At 40.7% G+C, this 13,986-nt stretch overlaps 1 protein-coding gene across 2 annotated transcripts in view; it reads right to left on the bottom strand.

Moving 5' to 3' along the window:
- The window catches only part of TAPT1 (transmembrane anterior posterior transformation 1), a 36,339-nt gene extending 27,092 nt beyond the window's left edge, over positions 1-9,247 (bottom strand). Inside the window, exons 1-3 of one of the 2 annotated variants that reach the window (XM_054391695.1) lie at positions 9,174-9,247; positions 4,053-4,183; positions 1,452-1,570 (exon numbers count right to left, since the gene is read on the bottom strand). In XM_054391695.1, the coding sequence (XP_054247670.1) occupies positions 1,452-1,570; positions 4,053-4,079 (146 nt within the window). In that variant the 5' untranslated portion in view covers positions 4,080-4,183; positions 9,174-9,247. Of the gene's footprint in view, positions 1-1,451; positions 1,571-3,392; positions 3,419-4,052; positions 4,184-9,173 lie in introns of those variants that run through there. The other variant, XM_054391692.1, reaches the window with a different exon arrangement.
- Positions 9,248-13,986: the final 4,739 nt, after the last annotated feature.

Here is a 13,986-nt window from a genome sequence, read left to right as displayed (position 1 = left end):
AAAAGAAACTGCTTCAGAAGATGATACAAAACCAAAGTCTTCCTCAGTCAAGATAATCTCATTTTCACTGCATCTCACATGAAAACACTTTAAAGTTAACATAGAGCTGAGCAGATTAAACTGGATTCTATCCTGCCTCACACATGATAAACACTATCAAGCAAGAAGACCAAGTTTTAAGATTGTAGGTGTATGGGCATATACACATACACACATGTGACTGTATATGACATTTTCAGTACAGGTTTCTTTAGTATATTGAGCAATACCCAAATTTACTTGAATGTTAGTATTTCAGCAATAGCATCCATACAGGTATTTACAAATACGTACATCATTTGACTTGTCATCAAGCTAAAACTAAACAGCTGGCTTATTTCTTTTGTAACACAGCTAGGAAAACCGCTCACGCAACTCAAGTCTGAGATTCAGCTCAACGTTAACAGCAGGATACTACAGAGCGCCACCTGGTGACTACGTTAAGCACCACCGAAGTCCAAACACTTCAACTTAAGACTATACTTTTATTATTTATTATGCAACTAGACTAGCATTTGCTCTAATGAGAGCATACTCTCTCACCTATACATCTAAAAGCACATCACATATAAAAGACTACTAATAATGCAAATGCAAGCAACTCAACCTAAAAAAAAAATATCAGGAAATACCATAAATCAACTTTGAGTTTGGGGAAATCCAGAATTTACACCCTGCAGTCCTTATTTCTTCAAGGAAAAGTTAAAAAAATTAAACTTTACAGTGAAGCAGCACCTCCTACAAAGGAAGTTAATTCTATCCAATTTTTGATGCCTACACCAGACAGGCAAACCAAAAACCTATGTGTTTACAACTTCTTCTTAGTATTGATCTGAACCAAAAAGCAAGGGGCTAAGATATAAAATCTGTTAATATTACTCAGAGTACTTAGTCCCATCCAATTCCATAGTCTTTGAAGAAAAGAAAATAACACATTTTATACACAGATTCTTTGAGCAAAGTTTACTGTGGAAATGGGGAAAACTTTTGTTGTAAAAAAAGTAACCCAAACTTTTGTTTCAATATCAAAAAGTCTATCAAAAGACATGAACCAAGTCATTAACTCAAGTCTAAGAAATCCTAACCCACTGTTCTAATAGATATTAGTTAAAAGAATAAAACTATAGCATAAGGTTACATGCCTGTCTTTTACTAACCTGAATATGTCTAAGTGGTGGTGTTATCAAACTGTTGTGTCTGAGGGAAACAACGGTGACAGTCAGTGACTGGTAGAAAAGCTTAAAAGGTCACACACACCTTTGCTTTGAGTAGTCTAGACCAGAACTTGTATTGTACAGTGGAGGAAGTCGTCAATAGTTCAAACAGCACTGAAAGGTCATAAAATTAAGCATGTGTATAAACAGAGAAACATGATTTAAGGATATCAGCACCTTTCTCTGGAATCAACTTACCGTAAGCCATAGAAAGGCAAAGCGATGAACCGGAACATTGCCAGAAAAACTCTCAAGGGAAGAAGGGTGAATATATACAGAAAAGCATCCAGGCACAAAAAGATTCCAAAAAACATCAACTACATTGCAAAAAGAAAACAGAGCTATGTTAGTTATTTATAAAAAGTTTAAAAACAGTTCTAAAGAATTATTTTATGAAAATAAAATTTATGTAAGACTAATTAACCAAGTAAGGACAACACTCTCATGTGTTCAATCAGCTGAACTGTAGGAAAAATAACATGCTATGCATGTGGAAGACTATTCGGCAAAAGTTTTGCACCACCAGGTCCAAGTAGAAAAGGCTTTTACAGATTTCCATGGCTCATCTAACTCACTATTGAAAAGATGAATTGCACTTGGATACAACTGCAGCTCATTTCCCAGTGGTGACTTTCCTCTAAGGCTACAGAAGTTAATGTTTTTAAACTTAGAAAAAAAAAAAATAGAGCTGTACATCTGCACAGCTATTTTCTGCCTACATCCTTTTTAAGATGTACCTTTCCTCCCTTCCCCCCCTCCCCTCACTTTGGTACTTTTTTTTTACTGCATAGCTAATTACAGCCATGATAGTTCTCCTTCCAAGAATATCCACTCTTTTCATACAAAGAAGAATGTAAACCAGGAAACTTCCAATTTCCCTCAGTTGAAATGTTTTATATCTTTAATTTACAGAAACAATTTAATTATAGCCACAAAATAAGCAATTCTATAATCAAATTAGACCTAAACTCTGCAACTATAAAGCTCTTATATACTAGAGCTCCCCACATGACATTCCTTCTTATCTGCTCTTTGAATGTATCTAAGAGTTACCTGACTGGGACTCTAGCCACATACTTTTATGTTTCTGTCAGACTAGAAACTACTGTATTTTCCTGTAAGGACAATCACTTAAAGAGGCTCCACAATTAATACTTGCAACATCTAAGCACACCTAGATACCTACAACAAATAAGCATTTACATGTGAAAGTTGTATGCACTGCTGATGGGAAGGAAGAGTTGCTTTGGGGGAGGAAGTAGAGTAAAACAAAGCACAAGTAAATTACTTTTATCTCCCACAATCATTTGTTCTCACATGTAGAAAGTTTTATTGGAAAACCATGGTGATAATCTTTCAGAATCACTTCTCTGGTTTGGAGATGGCATGTTATAGTCTACATAATTACAATGGAGATGATGTAGAACTGATGCATTTTTCGACTGAGACTCTACCATAACTGGAATATTCTACCATAAACTGGAATGGATAGAATGAGGGACTGAAGACATCACCCATGGACATGTTGAAAATGCAACTGGATGTGTTCCTGAGGAACTTGCTGTAGGTGACACAGCTTTAAGCATGGGCTTGCATTCATCCTGTGATCTTCTGCAGTAACTGACTGAGAATCTCGTTTTGTAAACGTAGGTCCCATCATGGAGCAAGGATGAATGTAATGATACTGAAGAGGGAACCCGCATGCTGCTGACAAAACAAATCTACTCTCCCTCCCTCCTCCGCTGCTCTTTCATCTTTATAGCCCTACCTCAAACTATGCAGCTCCCCTTCTGCCCTTGTGTGGACTCTGGATTTTCAAGCATTATTGCCTGAGCAACTCAGCTTGCTATCCTAGCAAAGGACAAACAGAGCAAGGAAAATGAAGCGTTCACTGCTAAATTATGACCTGATTTAACTCTTAAGATGGTCCAATAAGTACCACAGCTCATGCAAACTGGCAGTATGCATAAGGCAGGAGAATGAAGTGGGAAGAACAGTGAAACAAGACTCTTCCCTTAATTTAAGTTACACCTAAATTGGTTTAGCCCTACCATGTGACTTCATCCCTAGAGGTTTTGAGAATTTTAGCAATATTACTTACAGTGTTTATCATTATGCTGCAACCTAGCCAAACCTCACCTCACTCATCATCCTTGAGCGTTTTCCTGCAGCCTCTCAAATCAAAATGGTTAAGACATAATAGAACATTACAGCATTGGAACTGGCTCACTGTAGGGCCACATACAGGAGGTGGCAGGAATGCGTCAGGAAGGGGCACAGCACTGGGACAGGTATGGAAAATGAATCAGTGGCAAGAAACAAAACAGAAGGCTATGAAAATTGTAAAAAAGCTTAAACAGAAACTCATCCATCACTGTATTTTTAAAGGACTGAAATCTTCCCACCCACAAAACATTTTAGACTGGCAAACTCTTTAAAGTATTTTTATTTTTTAAGGAAAATTACATTTTTCTATAGAAAGTTTTCTTTTGCTTGACTGTTCCTTTAAGGGTCTGTGACATCTCTGAATTAATTTGTCATCATCTGGACATTATAGTCAGTCATGTTGGTCTCTGCTAACAATACGAGTTAATAACATCAACAAGCAGATATAAGCAAAGAAAACAAACAAAAAAAAACCCCAAACCCAAAACATGCTGAAGTTACTAACACTGAAAATTAATGACTATACGTGTTTCAATCCTTTTAGTAGCAAAAATGTTTGGAAGAACAACTTTAAATACTTTAATGCAGCAGATTTAATTTCTAAATGAAAACAGATCCTGAAGTATACTTCACCTTTTCCAGTTCTTTGGGTATCCGCATGCAGGTGTACACTCTCTCTCTCCGCTCGGTGTATTTCGCCTCGTCGTGTTCAAGGAAGTAACCTCTTGTTAGCTCCGCACTGATGAATCTCAGCAGTGACAGATCTACATTCAGGACACACAGAAGTAGAAAACACTTCAGACATCACCTCCAAAGAGTGAAAAAACTGCTACACTTTTGTTACTTGCTACATGCCTCATTTACACCACATCTAAGGCAGAAGGATTCTGCTGATTACAACCAGAATGTCAAGTAACTTAGTATGGAAGGAGCTATATGAGAAGTGAGCCCTGTGCTCCCCCACTCCCCTGTTGCCTCCCAACAAAAAAACAGGCTACTTTTCCCAGTCTCTTTTTCACCAGACTCCTCAAAAAATTACTTGAAGCATCTGCACTGCAATATGCTGAGTGGATCTGATCTTTAAAGTACTGATAGTCCTCCTAAATTTACTAAGCTCTACTTTAGACTTCTTAAAACTTATTTTCTTTCTCAGCAACATTAGCAGCTTGTCCTTTATAGAACAACTTTCTGTAAGATCAAAATATTCATGGGCACACAATCCCAAGTGATTCATTGCACAAACAGTACAAGCATGATGATGAGACCATAGTCTTTTTCAAGACCAAAAAACCATCAAGTGTGCACAGGTATTCTGCATTTTAATGGCTCCAGGTAATAAATAAGTTAAAGGCTGACTGACCTATGTTTACTCAATTCTAATGGCCTCTACAAAAGACTTTGTGCAGAGCAATTATGCAAAAGGAAATTAAATGTGAAATTACAAAAATTCAGGCTGTCAGCGCAAGGAGCTTGAGCTTAAGCTTCGACCCTCACTGATGAGGACTAACATCACCACCCCCTGGTAATGCTTCCAAGGGGACAGAACACAACACTACAATGGGAGCTCAACAATTCTGGTTACTACTGGCATTTAAAACCAGAAACTTTCAGTGTTCACACACCATCCAAAAGATGGAAAACATTTATCTAGACAGACAAGTGAAAAGGTACAGAGCACTAGCCAAAGTTTTAGTAACTCCTGGAGAGCACTGGAGGGTGGATCGTGCAGGGCACAATATTCCGTATTTCTGGGGGGAAAAGAGGAGGATTCATCACACATCATTCATTAGTAAAAGTGCCTTGGTAACAGCTGTTAGAAGAATACACATATAGATGCCGTGTGTGAAGAGTTCATCCAAAACAGATGGTGGAGTTTCAATATTTCATGACACTGAAGATGCAGACCATTAGCTGCAAGAGCAGCCAGAAAATTACGAAGTGTTTTAAAGCAAAGAAACCAGCTCAAACACAAGTCACAGTGTGCTTATAACCCACAACACACCTTGGGTGGGGTGCAAGCGTACTGAGTATGATCAGAACTTGTGAGGATTACAAATGGGCATTTTGAAGTTTGTGGTGGTGCATCCACATTCTGTGGGTGTCTAGCACCGTGATTTACTGCTGTGATGATAATGATCACAGCTAAATAATTCACTGGTTGCTGGTTCATTATGTATTGTTAATAAATCATGCAAACCATGATTTGCTTTAAACTATGTGAACTGAATGGTTTCCCCTTGTACAGGCTTGTTTGGATAGTGATTTTGATGACTTAGATATTACTGATCTATTTCTACTAAGTAGGCCAAAGCCACTGTAAGCCTTAAACCTATTTAGTTTAAAACAAATGAAAACAGCATGTAGTTTAATGAGTAGTAAAAACCTAATATTTACAACTAAAGTTTCAAAGTTCATTCCAGTGAAAAAAGGCAGAAGTTCATACCACTAAATCATTGTTCAGATTCCTTGCAAACTTTTTTCTGAAGTCTTCCTTCCTTCATTATCACTTGTAACTTTTTTAGTTTTCCCAATTATTTATCAATTAAAAAGTTAAAAGGATATAAACACAAACTAACTACTCAACTGCCCAGGTGTATCTCCTTCCATCTCTGATAACTGACCTTTGCTAAGTTAAAGATAATGTGTCTGAAAAAAACAGTTTCCTGCAAAGCAAATATATATATGTAGGCAACCACCATTGAGTAACTTACAGGTCCCTTGATTCCACCTAATGAGCTGTTTGTTCCTACTCCTCACCTCAAACTGGTTCACAGGCCTACTGTTGAAAAACAAATAATTTTTAGTTTCCACCACCTGGCTAGAATTTCATGTGCTAGATATTAAGAGAGAATCACTCCATGACTGAGTCCAGAATGACTGCAATCTCTCCAGTGACAAGGGATGCAATGAAGACAGACAGGTGCTCAGCCACCTCTTTTCTGAGCACTTACTGCTCAGAAGCATCAGCCCTCGCTCTGTGCCAGCTGTAAAAACATCATTGGCAAACACTGTTGGAAAAACACAGTAAGCAAAACATCAGGATGATACACCAAGGAAGGACAGAGTAATAAAGCATTTGAAAAGCAGCTTAATTCTGGTATCATAGCATCATTTTCTTTTAAAAATACGTAAACACTAATTCCTAATTCAGATTCCTTCCCTACTTCAGGTTTCTCTCCTTTGAAGTCAGAAAGTTTTAGAGTGTTGTCTAAGTATTCAGATAGCATACTTTTAATGCTTAAAGTATTCTCATGTATCTCACGACAGGAAAGCACAAGCATCTTCGGAACATAAAAGCCACTAATTGCTTCAAGATACCTAAGTTATACTTCAGTGCATAGCTATGCAATGGATAACCATTAACCAGAAATGGGGAGGAAAATTTGTGCAGAAGTGAAAGGCACTGCGTGTCACCAACTTCTGTTGTTATGTAATCCGAACTTTAATCCTAAATGCAACAATTCCAGGCACTAACTTCATTCTCAACAGTCCTAAATCCTCACTTCCTCCAAAAACACTCAAAATCAATCAATCAAGACTAAAACCAGACAATTTTTTTTTCTTAAGAGTTTCTTTCTCCTCTGAACTTCTTTGTATAGTACCGGGCCCTCTTTTAGCACTGTGAAAAAAAATCACTGCTTTTACTTACCATTTAACCTATTGCCAAGTAGCCTGTTCTTTTCACATGTTCTTATCCTGAAGAGTAAGAGTGCCAATGATTTTTAACTATTTTTTAAATTTAAAAATCATGTGCTAGAATAGTTACGAATTCACACACGCACACACAAATAACAATTTCCTTGCTTTAATTGTTCAGCTGTCCTTCAGGCACATCCTCATGTATCCAAACCATTTTTTTTCCAGCACAAAGCAATTCATAACACTACAATCAAGCTAATTCCTTAAAGCTGCACAAATTACATCAACACCACAGAACTGCAGTCGATGCTGCAATTCCTACGATATAATGAATGTCAGAAACTAAGACAGCACCTGTTAGACTTCAATGGAAAGCATTCAATTGCCAGTTGTTGTGAATATTTTTACAATATTCATGGAGGAATATGTGATTTGTGTCACATAAAGAGTTAAGTTCAGTGAATTTCATTTGGAAGATCAATTTCAAGGGGCTCAATCTGACCTCTTATTAGACAAATCAAAGATAAAGGTGGCCTTGCTTGGCTCTGCCTTGGAATGTGTGTGTTAGACAAGTATGTGGGAGTTCTGCGGACGTTCTGTGAGAAAGATTCTTTTACTCTCTGGTCCCTTTATTTTTCTCTCCTGAGCACTTCAGAACATTCTGGGGGCTCATTATCATGTCCTGCCTTCTATTTAACATAAGTCTGTTTATGTAAATGAGATAGCTATATAAGAAGGAGAGAAAAACTATTGCTTTGCTGTTTTTCATCCCTTTTTCTCAGCCCAGCATGCTGTTTTCTTTGTTTGCCCTTATTCTTAATAAAACTTTAAAAGACTTTTGTTTAGTTCATTTACTACACCGGCAGACTGATTAAGTTAAATCCTCACATTCTTATTTCTTCTCCTACACATTTGTTAAGACCTGTGGTATCACATTCAAGCCAACAAGCCACCACTGAGGCAGAAAGCCCAGAAATTTGACCAACACTTTGACAACTTTCCAAATTTTCAGTGAGCCACTCAATTAAGAATATGATGCTAATAAAATTATTTATAACCTTACCAACATTAAATGAATCCTGCCACACAGAGTGTCAGTTTTTACAAGGGGAAAAAAAAAAAGGCAGGGCTATTTTCGAAAATTACCTGAAATAACCAGCTCAAGTGTAATTGTAAACATAGCTGCAGACTGATAGCAAAGGACATGGCATTCTTGCTTTTTCCCCCTAGAAAAGTCTTACCTAGGCAACTACGTTTAGTTTAAAAGACTTCTAATAATCTGCATACAACTTCAAGGCTCCAACAGCACCGTTACTTTCCACAGCAGAAGCAAGGCACAGTTACATGCATGCAACAAGAAGTTAGGGCAGTGAAGCGTTTCTCGTTGTACTACAATGAAGTTCCGCGAGGCCAGCACCCCCGGCCCGGGGGCCTAAGCAAACACAGGGCCCAGGTCTGTGCCGCTCTGCCAGAAGCCCCTTGTGCGACACGCTCGCTGCAGTCACTCCTTGGCAGATGTCACCCCTAACACCTGACTTAACTTCAGTGTGCTGCACTTCAGTGGCAGATGTCCGTGTGGTTTCAAACCTCCTGACGATTACCTGTTAACGCGCTGCGTAACGGGGCGCTGGGACTGCACTGTCCCCTTGCCGAACACGCTGGTGTGGAAAGCAGGGACACAAGCAGTAACGCTGCAGAGCTTATTTCACTGACATGGGCGGGTTTGCCGACTAAACTGAAGGGCAGGCAACGAGAAGCTCTCGCCAGCCTGGTACCGCTACCGAAGCGGCGGAACGCTGCCGCTCCCCGGTCCCACCAGGTCCCGGCGCACTTTGTGAAGTCGCTGACCAAAGTTTTGCACAGGCGAGCGGCCGCGGCGGCCTCGGTCCCGCCTCAGGCGCCCACCTCTGCCCCGGCCCCTCCGGCGGGACAGGCTGGGCCGCGCTGTAAGAAGCCAGCACTGGCGACGCGCCCCGGAAGCGCCGCCCGTCCCGGGCCACACCGCTACGGCCGCTCTGGTCTCCCGTGGGGAGTCAACACAGCGCGGGAGCCCTCGCTGCCCTCCACCATCCTAGCCTGCGGAAGAAGGCCTCTCGCCCCACCGCCGCTCCTCACCCGAGAAGCTCCGCTTCTTCTTCCTGCCTCGGTCGCTCTCGTAGAAGCCCAGCGTCTCCGTTCGCTGCTGCGGAGGCGGCTGCCCCGGGCCGGCGGCGGGCGGCAGCGGATCGCCGCTCCCCCAGAGAGTTTTCGGCTCCCCTCGGCCGCTATCCTGCTGCTCCGGAACACCGCCGCGCCGTCCTTCCCCGCCGCTACCCGGCGCGGCGGCAGAGGCGGCGGCAGAGGCAGCGGCGTCGGCAACGCCGGCCATGTTCGCCGCCAACAGCAGCAGCTCCGCCCGCCCCGTTCCGCACCCGCCACCCCCGAGCCGCGCGACGCGCCCCTGCCGGTGACTCATCACCGCGCGACACAGACGCGACCAGGCCGCCGCGCGAAGGCGCGGGCGAAGGCGGTGCGACGCCATCTTGCCATTAACTGGTTAGGTGCCAGCAGCCCCCGGCTCCGGGCCCACCTCCTCTCGGCACCTTCCTCCGCCCGGCCTCGGAGCGCCCTCTGATTTGTACATATGGCACACATAGAGATGTTTACGTACGAAACGTGTATAATGGTCACTGTTTCGCCGGACATACGGGCGAGGGGACGAGTTATGAACAGCTGTAAATGATGTAATTAATCTGGCCTGTGCCATGCAAGCGAAGACATTGTTCAAAAACAGAAAGTGGGAGGTGAATGATTAAAGCCAACAGGATTTCAGTGAACTGCATAACACACTAGACCGGGCACTTGAGGTCACAGCCTCCTGCTTCTCAGGTTTGTGTAGAATCATAGAATTGTTTTGGTTGGAAAAAACCTCTAAGATCATCGAGTCCAACCATTATGTAATTACCAAGTCTGGTGCTAAACCACATCCATGTCTTACAAAAAACTTTGAGGGAAGGGTATTGAGCTCTTCCCACAAGAGGCCGATGGCAAGAGTCATGCTGCCAAGCCCACTTGTGCGCAGGACAGGTGCTGTGGTAGCCACCTGGCTCCCATGCAGCTCCCTGTGCCCCGCTGGGCACAGAAGGGCATGTGCCAGTCCTCGAGGAGCCCACAAAACTCAACAAGCAGCCTGAGGACCCAGCTCTGAAATCTTGTGGTTCTTGAGGTGCTGAGGCTGGAAATGCTGTTAGTTACGGGCAGCTTATACTGGCAGTGATATGTCTTGTCAAAGGCCATGCTAATGAAAAGTAATTGTTCCTGTCTCAAAGTGCATATAATTTATACAAGACTAAATGTGACTATAAGAAGAAAGGATCTCAAGGTAACAGCAATTCACATGGGCATGTGGACAAAATACCTGGCCTGAATTTCAAGTACAAGATCTCCTTCACGTTCAGTTCTCATGTTCTTATCATACATTCAGAGGCTAGATTCAGCTTAATATTTAGCCACTTGTCCTGGGAAAACAAAGAGTGCTTTATCTTCTTTGGAATGAATAGCAGTCTTCATCTGTAACTCCAGGCTAATTGTGCAGTTGTCTCAAAAGAGCATTTCAGGCTTTGGTTACACTAGAGGTGGTACTAAATGCCTAAATCCAAGCCTTGGTCTTTTCACGCACTGGAGTGCTTTTTACACATACTCGTAATGTGTAAGAGTATCACGCATAGAGCTGACAGTGATTTTTACTACACAGTTTGGACTTTCTTCTCCCATCATTTCTCTATGGATGTAAAAAGCAATTGGAAAAATAAAAACGCAAAACAAAGACATTCCCTCAGCTGGACTGCATTTGTAGTCCGTTCAAAGTTACATGACACTCTGAGTGACATTCTGCTTTTCCTCTTCCAACAATGTGTAAAAGCTATATCCACCTACAAAATCCATTGCATGATATTTAAGGACAACAAATCGGCACACGCTTGTTGTCAGTTTTATCCAAATCAAAGTGTTTGCAGTGTCAAGCACCATCTGACAAACAGCTACAGTCTTCTTTCTTCAGGCCCACTGAGAAGCTATCTAATGAATTGCCAGCTCCAGCTGTGACAGCACATACATTTTCTTTTCAGGCGCTGACCCAAGATAACCTTGCTTAGCTTACAAGATCTTCCAGCTTTCTGCATGAAGTAGTTCAGCTGAAGGCACAATGATAGTATGACTGCAATATGGTTCAGCTAAGAATTCACTCATATTTCTGATGCTTCAAAAGTACATTGAGCAGCTACTCTCAAATTTCTGCCCACAATCTTTTTGTCTGTTTTGTTGTGTTGTTTGGGTTTTTTTTATGTACTTTACAGCCAGTTTGTAACCTATCTTTGGGCAGAGTGTTAATGTGTTCTTTCCTCATTCAAAGATGTGTGCATTTCAGCTATTACAATGTGATATTTTGGCTTGGTGGCTACTTCCAGAAGATCAACCCAAGTGCAGCAAAATCCAGTCTTCAGAAATTTGAGTCATTGAACTAGCCAACTCAGAACAGAAAAGTGTAGTCAGAAACGTTGGCAGTGTTGATATGGGAAGTAGTGGTTCATTACAACAGCTGCTGTTGGGAGTTATCTGGGACCATCTGCTGCCTGGTCATGAGAAGCTGCATTTTGCTGTTTTCCACAGCTTATCTGCTGGGAGGCATGCTATGGAGGGACTCTGCAGTGGGTCAGAATCCACTTTGCAGTTTCATAACCGTTCACCAATCTTTTTCCTGAAGCGATTTTCTTGGAACAAGACACAGCCCTTTGTACGTTCCCACAGCTGGAGTTTCACTTTTTTGCCCAAGAAATAGTTAGCAGGTGGTAGGGAGAAAAGGGACGATTGTTTCAAAATAATGACTATCTCAAAGAAGAAAAAGCACTTTCGTCCATACAATACCAAAAACCATTAGGATAGTCATGCAGTGAATACAGACTGGGAATTAAGTTTTATTTGAATTTTATTAGAGATGTCAGCATGCCAATCTTTGGGGCTTTGTGTAAGCTACTTCATTTTTGCCTTAAGTTTTCCATACATATATTAGAGTAATGTTTATCTACCTACAATGTACTTTACACAATTATCACAGAGGTATTTGCTAATTTGGTATCAGGAAAATTTATCTGGCACTGTCAAGTGTTAAAGCTTTTATAGTGTGTCCAGCTCAGTTGTGCTTTAGTCCCTGAATATTCACTGCTGCAACTATTCATTCTCTTAGTGAGGATAGTCTTTTTCCAAAGAACATCTTTACATGGTCTAATACCTTTGCTTTTTTGTAATGGATATCTTTTCCCACAGGAACCAACAAAAGATCATTAAGAAGACAACTCAGGAAATGGATAATTTTTTTAACTGCGTTTTCATGACAGAATTTTGTGTCATTTACCCCCACAAACTCAAATATCCCCTCTTAACACAGTCTGAGAGTGAGGTATGCTACAAACATGGAGAAAATCTGTCAAGAAAATGATATTTCACATGAGTAAATTATAGACATAGGTTAGGAAATACAAAAGTAGTCTAGGGAGAAGTGTGGAAACACAGTGTACTGTACCAGGTAAAGGTAATTGAAATTGGAGAGTACATTAATTAGCAATAAAGAAGAGGCAGCTGTTAAAATGATGGTAATAACAATGCAATAGTCATAACTGTGTGAAGCAGTTATGAGTAACTGCACTGCTCATAACTATATGAAAACATCTGGTATCTATCTTCCAGTGTAAGCTTTTTGTCAGTCAGTCTCAAGCTTCTTTAGACTTTGCAGTATCATTCCCAACAAACTAGATAACGAGAATGTATGGCTTAATGGTTTAGTTTCTTGAGTATCCTGCAAGAATGATATTGAGTTACTGTCTTCAATGTGATTTTCAATCATTCTTCATCTTTTAAAATGTAATCATGGGTACACCTTCTGTAAGGAGGCAAGTCAGCAAAACTCATGATGTAGTCAAAGAGCAATAATGCTGATTTCCACCCCCCCAGCAAACTATTTTCAGGCCTTTTGGCAATATAAATAAGTTATTTTGTATTGGGTTTGTGACTTAGTTCGTCGATCCACTTAGTATGTGGGTGCGTATTCATTCTTCTACTAAAGGCAATGCATCTCTTAGCAACAACTGATATTAACAAACTTAGTTCTCAGTCTTTCAGAATCACAGCTGTCATATATTTGCAAGATACTAAAGTATTGGTTGGACGTGTAATCTAATTTTGTCTCAGTCATTTCTGTTTGGTAGCTTAAGTTAAAAATATCTGTTCATGCCCACAGGAGAAAAATCATGTGAAGATTCTTTCCTCCATTTTATGTTCAAGATCTAAGCAGCACATGATTTTTTTTTTGCATGGGATAATCTTCTGCTAAGATACTGTTTTATAGACACTAGCACCCTATGTGTTTCACTTACTAATTTTTTTTTTCTTACCTCAATACAAAACGTACCTGCTAGAGTTTGCCTTATTTTTTTTCCCGAGTTGCAGGCTCACTAAAGATTAGGTTGACTCCTAGGTAAGCTGAGGGCATTAGTCAACATTGATATGTCCTTGAATAATGCAAGTACAAATCGTGTTGCACAATACTACAGACCTGAAAGTCAGGTTGGACTTCTCACTGGTACGTTTCCATGATTTGTTTGCTTTGGATGCTGTGTCATATAGCACAGGTGCTGCTGCACAGTTTAAATCAATGGTGCTTTACAGTGACCAATTTTCCACACTTACCATCTTTGGCATTTTTTGAAGGAAAGAATTCTGTTGACATACTTTTCTGCAGTGTCTTAACCTGGGACTATAGTTCAAAGAGGACTGAAAGGTAAGTAAAAGGTACAGAAGTTTAGGTCAGTATTACAGGTTTTTAAAAACATGCTCACATTATCTTAAAAATAAATGTCATAATATTATTTTTTTTAAGACTTTAGGAGTTCCCTAG

This window comes from Indicator indicator, chromosome 23 (genome assembly GCF_027791375.1).
Source record: "Indicator indicator isolate 239-I01 chromosome 23, UM_Iind_1.1, whole genome shotgun sequence".
In the NCBI taxonomy this organism is placed as follows: Eukaryota; Metazoa; Chordata; class Aves; order Piciformes; family Indicatoridae; genus Indicator; species Indicator indicator.
The sequence above is the reverse complement of the archived record's forward strand: the minus strand, read 5'-3'. Positions and strand labels throughout refer to the sequence as shown.